General features: G+C 35.1%; 1 protein-coding gene across 1 annotated transcript in view; it reads left to right on the top strand.

Moving 5' to 3' along the window:
- Positions 1–5,352, top strand: part of LOC109828839 (ubiquitin carboxyl-terminal hydrolase 15) — a 14,536-nt gene extending 9,184 nt beyond the window's left edge. Inside the window, exons 13-15 of the mRNA XM_020395804.1 lie at positions 3,269–3,481; positions 4,435–4,496; positions 4,570–5,352. Of these exons, the coding sequence (XP_020251393.1) occupies positions 3,269–3,481; positions 4,435–4,496; positions 4,570–5,092 (798 nt within the window). The 3' untranslated portion in view covers positions 5,093–5,352. The remainder of the gene's footprint in view (positions 1–3,268; positions 3,482–4,434; positions 4,497–4,569) is intronic.

The raw sequence follows: 7,857 nt of genomic DNA, 5'->3' as shown, positions 1-7,857 counted from the left end.
GCCCCCCACCACCCCAAAAAAAAAGAAGAAAAAGAAACAACACACACAATCTCAATATTTCCAAAGATATTCCAAAATCATAGTTACATAGTATGTGATATGTAGCCGGTCATGGTACGGATTCAGGTATGTAATTTGCCACTTAGAAAATTTGGATTCTAAGAGTGGGTAGCTTGCTTCGGTATGCATGTTTGGTTAGCGGTACGTTATAAACTTTTTTGCATGCATGTACTGTTTTCCAATGTGTATAATAGAAAACTAAAAACTAGATAGCTAATTATGCATTTCAATATATATTTATACAAAATGCTTAAATACTTTTGTAGTTTCATTTTTCTTTTCTTTCTTTTATTGGTTTTCCTTTTCACATAGTTCATGTAGGGGTCATGGTTTCATCTCACTTTTTATCAATATAGATATTTAGTTAGTCGTTGACCCATATATTCTATTGTGTGCCTCCCTTGATTCGATTGTGCCTATTGCATCGTCTTGTGCATGCGCATCTAAAGGGATCATGTGCCCTGTTAGAAGTAATTTAGGGAATAAATAATATTAGGAAAGATATATTAGGAGTATAAATTAGAGTTTTGATGATAGAGAGATATTAGGAAAGTGATTAGGAGGGTAACTAATTATGATTAGACAATTGAGTTTAGTCCCATATTGCCTACACAGAAAAACTTTGTTATGGTATCCCTATACAAAGGGGAGTAGTAATACTTTTTGATGAATGAATGAGAATCTACAATATTCTGTTACTTAAAATGGTATCAGAGCTATGATTCTCAAAATAAAATATCATTAGTCTATTCCTCAAACCCTAGACCCTACACTTCTCAAACCCTAACCCTTTCTTCCTCCTCTCGGTGCATCACCGCCTCCTCGGGCTATTGTCAACCCCTTGGGTCATCACCGCTACCACGGGTTGCCATCGGGTTGACGTTGTCGTTGCCACCTAGTATCTTTTGCTACAAAGACGACTTTGGCATAGTTTATTTGGTTTTCTTTTCTGTTTTTGAAGAGTTATTTTCAGAGTTAGTTGATTTTGTTGATATTTGGTGATGGTATTGGGGTTTGAAATTATTTGAGGGTGGTAGGGTGGTGTTAGGAATTTAGTTTGGTGTTTAAGGGAAGTAGGGAGGTGCTCGGTATTTGTTTTCCAGTTGGAGGGTGGTTATATGTTTTGTGTTATGACCACCAATAAAGAAGTTACTCGGGTCGGACTCTTCGTCATCATTGGTGTTAGGAGGAGATCAACTCATCAATCAGGCTTTTCAAGAGTTTCAGTAAGACTATGGTGCTGCTTAAAATTTGGGTTTGCTTGCATTTATGGTGCAAAATTGACTTAGTGAAGATTAGTTTGGTAAATATCGATTCAGCAAGGATTGTTTTGTTAGCCTGTTTGGATGTATTTAGGTGGTTCTAATGGTTTGCTTAGTTGATTCCTAGAGTGGATCGTTTGTTTGATTGATCCGTAGAGAGGGTCGTTTATTTGGTTGATTCGTAAAGATGATCGTTTGTTTGGTTGATCCATCATTTATATCGTTGATCCCTAGAGAGGATTGCTTGTTTAGTTGATCCCTAGTGTGGATCGTTTGTTTGGTGAATCCGTGGAGAGGATCGTCTTTGTGGTTGGTCCTTGGTGAAGATCGTCTGTTTGGTGGATTCCTAGAGAGGATCAATTGTTTAGTAGATCCCTGGAGAGGATCATTTGTTTGGTGGATCCTTTGAGATGATCGTTTGTTTGGTCGATCTCTGAAGAAGATCGATGTGACACATTTGATGATTGTTTGGTAGAGGTAGTGATTGTAGTAGAGAATACTCAAGTTGAAGAGTAAAAGATCAAGACTACTGCAAAGAAAAGTTACACGCAGATGATTTCAAGCCTTTAAATATTGTCATGAATTAGAGTGAATGTACTTTATTTGTAACAAGCTGGACATATATGTTATACATGTGCCAGCTTGAGGAGTGTCAGCAGTAATTTAGGGAATAAATAATATTAGACAAGATATATTAGGAGTATAAATTAGAGTTTTGATTATAGAGAGAGATTAGGAAAGTGACCAGGAGAGTAATTGTGATTAGGAAATTGAGTTTAGTCCCATATTGCCTACACATAAAAACTTTTGTATTCCTAATGAATGAGAATCTACAATATTCTATTATTTAAAACTGATTACTTGTAAGCGGTGCGACAATTTTGGGGAATCAATTCGTGCATCGGATGGATTTGGGTCACAAATAGATCGGGAATCGGTTTGCAGGAAATGTACGACAGTTCAAGGGGGGTTCCTGGGAATCGCGCAACTATGCTCCAAATCATTACCTTTGATAGCCTACTTTGTAGCTGTAACGTAAAAAATATGAACAAAATCGTCAAATATTTGCTCACAAATCCAACAAAGTAGGAGTGGAAGTGAACGAAATAATTAACGAACAATTTGGTTATTATTCGTCCATTTATTATTCATCTAGCTATTTGATTGGATTCGTTTTGATACGTTGTTTAATAGAAAACAATTAACTTTTAGTATTCAATTCATAAACAAATAGAATTTAATGAAATGTATATTCAATTCGCTTGATCATTAAATATTCATTAATGTTTTATATTTATTAAATGGTAGAATAAAATTTAAAAATAAGTTATTAGATAAATTGATGGATAAACTTGAATGGAAAAGGCAATTTAGAAGTAAAATCAACAAATATGATGCCTTGGAGGATATATTTACAAGTATATACAAGTAGAAGGATGTATATGTAAAAATCTCCAAGTAATAGAAAGGCAAAAATATATGTCAACTTAAAGGTTCGAATCATGGATTTTCTATTTGGAAAAAGCCCCCAACCAAATGGGCTAACAAAGATTTGTTAATAGTTACCATATATCAATATACTGACGAATCGAATATGAACATCTTTGCGATATTTGACCCGAATTCAAATTTGATTTCAAATATTTCGATTTCAACCAAATTTGTGTTCGAATACACTGATATTCAAATTGATTCAGTCATTTTCTGCCCCTTGTAGTAGTAAAATATTGAGTTTGGAGGGGGGTAGTTTTGCAAATATGCATGATCTAAGGGGTATATATATATACCAAACAACCTGTAGTTTAATAACTTTTTTTGCTTAATGGTCTTTCATTTTCATGTTTTCTTTATTTATGCTGCTGCTTATCTATTGATACTTCTTATCTTGTTCTTTAACCTCTCACAAAAGTTAGTGATATCGATTTTTTCTTCTTCTGGTGTATCAGACAGGAAAATATGGTAAAATTAATAAGTGTGTGTCATTTCCTGATATGCTGGACATGATACCCTTTGTGACTGGGACTGCTGATAGCCCTCCCCTTTATATGTTATATGGGGTGGTTGTGCATTTGGATACTCTGAACGCTTCATTCTCTGGCCATTATGTGTCATATGTTAAAGATCAGCAAGGAACATGGTTCAGAATAGATGACTCTGAGGTAATAACCTGTATTTCTGTGCTTTATTGATACACTACAGTTAGAAATTATCTTAGGGCCTGTTTGGATTTGTAGGGGGTGAAGGGAAGTTAAGGGAAACTGAGAGAAGGGAAGGGAAGGGAGTTCCCTTCTCCTTGGTTACACCCCAATTTGAGGGGTAACAAATTTTATAGTATTAGGGGGTGAACCAAGGGGAACTAGGGTGAATTAACTTCACCTCCTAAGTGTTCCCAAACAAGGTGAATGGAGGTGAATGGTTCCCCTAACTTCCCTTCACTCTCATTCTCCTCGATCCAAACAAGCCGTTAGGGAATAAAATTAAGTTTGTATATCAGTCACATTATTAGAAATTTATTAGCTTGGTTTCTCTGAAATGTATTAGATGATCTCTGCGGTTATAGTTGGGTTTGATGAGGTGCACTTTGAAGATGCACAATATTTCATTTATGGACAAGACCTTTAGCATATTTTATTTTGAGTATCCACTTATGAAATGATGAATATGTGTGTGTGTGTATATGTATAAATGAGATTGCATTTAAAATATGGATTATTTGCATTCTTCCTTTGGTATGGTCTAATTAAACGGGTGACCCTGGGGTTTACTGACTGAATTACACAGATTAGACAAAGATTACAGACTGACATACGGGCAACCCTGAGTCATCAGTGTAATTACGCCATACTATTAGGGTAACCTGTGTAAACCCAGTCAGTAATCTCATGATTATCTGTGTAGATACGCAGACCCAGGGTCACCCGTGTAATTACAACCATAAAATAGTGTGCCATGATGTGAATAATCCTTTTTTTGTAAAAGAAAAAAATGTTACATTGAGAACACATGCATAAACATATTCATCCCATCAGAGAAACTTAGAACCCTTTTTCTCATTAAAACTAATGATCCCTGATATCTTTCTGACTAATGACCCCTGAATATCTTCTTTTAGGTGCAGGCTGTTTCATTGAGTGAGGTAATGTCAGAAGGTGCATATATGTTGTTCTACTCAAGGTATGTTTTTATAAACTCTATCCGTATATGTTCGATTAGATATTCCACTATTTCACCTTTCAATGTCATTTAGGTCTTTCCCTCGCCCTCCTAGAACTTACATTGAGAAAGCACACAGAACTCAAAAAACTTCAAGACATAGCCAACACAAACAAATTGAAGAAAATTCAGGAAAGTGCAGAGATAATCCCCAAGAGGGAATTGTTCTTACTAAAGAAGAAACATATGCTGATTCAATTGGCATGGACTTCTCCGATGCTACATTAAGTGACTGGTCTCTCTTCACAAGTTCAGACGAATCATCTTTCACCACTGAGAGCACTAGAAACTCATTTAGCACCGTTGATCATGGAGAAGCTTCTAACCTTGATCCAATATCCTCAATATTTGCAACACCCTACTATGTGCCAGAGTATCCTCAGAGCAATACAATCTCCTGTAAAAAGTTCTCACCTTGTAGGGCTCAGACAAGATTTTTCTCAGAGAGACAGGGTTTCATATTGGATTCCTTGTTGGGTAATCAATCTGATGATGTACATAAGGGAAGCAATTTCAAGCAGGGAAACGTTTTGTCAGAAGAACATTATAGATTGTAGAAGTAATAGTAATTTGTAGTCGATACGGGAGTAATCCCAGGAGGGTTTGTCCAGAATTTCCTGGATTTCTTTTGTTGTCTGTAGACATTTAATCTAGATTTGATTACCCATTTCTGTTATTGAATCTTAAGCTAGAAATTAGACATGCCTCATGTTTTTTAGTCGATCGAGGCGTGCTTAATGTTCATTCGAATTGTCAAAAAGAGAATGGAAGCTCACACCTTTTGTATTAATGAAGTAATCTAGTGGTAGTTCTTACATGGCATGTCTTTCAGAATTTGGGGGAATGATCATAAATATGATATTACTTTTGCGACAGATAAAATTGGGTATTTCCTTTGGAGAAAAATGGCTATCATATGATCAATGAGGGGGTTTTTTTTCCTCATATGCAGTGATGTTATTGAATTCCAAATAATTAATGTGGGTTGAGTTAAAGTAATAAAGAAAGAACTCTATTATTAGCTTGATTGAGACTCAGTCACATCATTGTATATGAGAAATTTTCTCAAATTGTATGACCCACCATTCTTCTTACATATTCCTCCTATTCTACCTTTTTTTAGTACAATGCCATTAAGTTTATTACAGTCCATTGTGCATTAAGTCTTTAATTTAGCAGTCAAGGTTGGATCATCAAAGACATCAGTTCAAGACTGAGCTACAACTTGCTAAAGTAAAAAAAAAACATTAGATATCTTAACTTGCCAGCTAAGTGCAGGCTGAGTAGTTCCATGGAAATCAAGAATGAAACCCGACTTTCTTATGGTAAGTAGCCAATTGTAAGGGTCAATTGGAGGAGCTAGGAAGAGAATAGGGGAATAAATTTCCTTTAGCTAGTAGAAAAGATGGAGTCTGTTTCTATATTTGAAATTGTTGAAGGAAAAAAAAAAGTGAAAGTAAATAAACAAATATTAAGTTCGGCTAATTAAGCTCTAAGTAGAATGAAACTTACTAATCATACCTTGATGAAAACAAGAATCATGAGTAGACAAGCAGAACGTCCCATCACTAATGGAATGATCCCACAATGAGTGAGAGTTTCCTCTAGCAATGATGATGGAGCCATGGCGCCGCGCTAATAAGTAAATAAAGCACTAGAGATTTGTATAGGCACGAAGAGAAGATTTAGCTGTGGGGGTGGTTGGATCCAGTCAAAGGAGCTCTGTTTCATTTTTAAGGGACAGTCAAGCTTAATTTCAGCTTAGAAAATATTTATAATACTAACTAACTATATCCGAGTGTTCTTTCAAGCATTAGATCTTTGAAAGAGTGAACTTGATGTAATAATATTTTAGTCTTTTTACAGCGCGTAAGAGATTAAAGCCAACTTATACTAGACTAGGTCTTGGACCCTAGATAATCCATGTGCAAATTATGTCTTATAGAAGTCGGATCTCTAATTTACGTGAAGAGAGGATATTGTAAAGAAATTTGTGAGTGTTCTTGTAAAAACTTGAGTGTTTTGTGAGTTTATGTGAGTGGTATCAGAGCCTGCCATCTGCCGTCCTGGAGTTTTGTAATATAATCTTTATAAGTTTTTCGTATTATTAATATGATGGTCTAAATTTTCTATCTTTCTCCAATCTCTGTCTTTATTATGTAGTTTAATTTTGCTATTTTGTTTATATTTGCTTTGCTTATCATGTTACGCCTGGAGGTAGAATACGAAGCTAAGCTGTGCTCTCTCTCTCTCTCTCTCTCTCTGAAGAAGCATGCTAGGATTGTTGTAACTTTTTGTGTAGTAGCACGAGTGCTGCTAGTTTCTGTTAGTTCTCTTATTTTGATGATGATTTACAAACATTATTATCGGTGCTAATTGCTTGTTGAGTTATATTGTGTAGATTACAAGTTGTCAAGCAAGTTAGTGCCAATGTTGGAGGATTGGATGGAACAAAGAGTTACAAGGATAATATCCATGGAGGTGGAGGCAATGTGGTGAAGCAAAGCTTTCAAGAGCACAATACAAAAGAGAAGCTTCATCAAAATATGAGCAAATATCAAGACCAAAGAATTATATTCATATATGTGAGATATTGCATCTTTTTCTTTCTCTCTAGTGCTTGATGTAGACAAGTTATTGAGTTGATAACATTTGAAGCTCATTGGGTTCACACACACTTTCACAAAAACATTGTTTTTGAACTATTTTGAAAAATTAGTAGTTTTTATAATTGGGAAATGATTTTTTAAAAATTCTTTTTCTAACATGTTCAAAATCATGTTTATAAACATATCTCAAAGTTTTATATTTTTTGGATTTTATCTGCTATTTTTAAAGGCTCTCAAAAATTCAAATTTCATACATGCACAATGCCTGTGCACGTTTATAAGTCGACTTATGCCTGAGATAAGTCGACTTATGAACTTTGCTGGAATATGTAGAAAACTTCTGCTGAGTCGACTTATAAATCGAGCAAGTCGACTTATAATACTTATATATGATAAGTCGATTTATGATCTCTAGCAAGTCGACTTAAATGTGTTGTATAGCTTGTAACGGGCAGTTTATAAGTCGATTTATGTACTGTAGCAAGTCGACTTATAACACTATAACGGCTAGTTTTTGGCTGAGCTGAAATTATGAGATTTTGTCTCTTGTTTGGGGTTTGGGCTATGGTTTGGGGCTTCTATAAATACCCAACCACCCTCATAACTTCTGTAATCAACTCAACAAGAGAAAAATCTTAAGTTTGATTTTCTAAGTATTTTTTAAGCTCAAACTTTCAATTCTTAATCCTCAATTGTGTTTAAGCCTTTGTTTT

This window comes from Asparagus officinalis, chromosome 1 (assembly GCF_001876935.1).
Source record: "Asparagus officinalis chromosome 1, Aspof.V1, whole genome shotgun sequence".
NCBI lineage: Eukaryota > Viridiplantae > Streptophyta > Magnoliopsida > Asparagales > Asparagaceae > Asparagus > Asparagus officinalis.
This window is presented reverse-complemented; position numbering and strand designations above follow the sequence as displayed.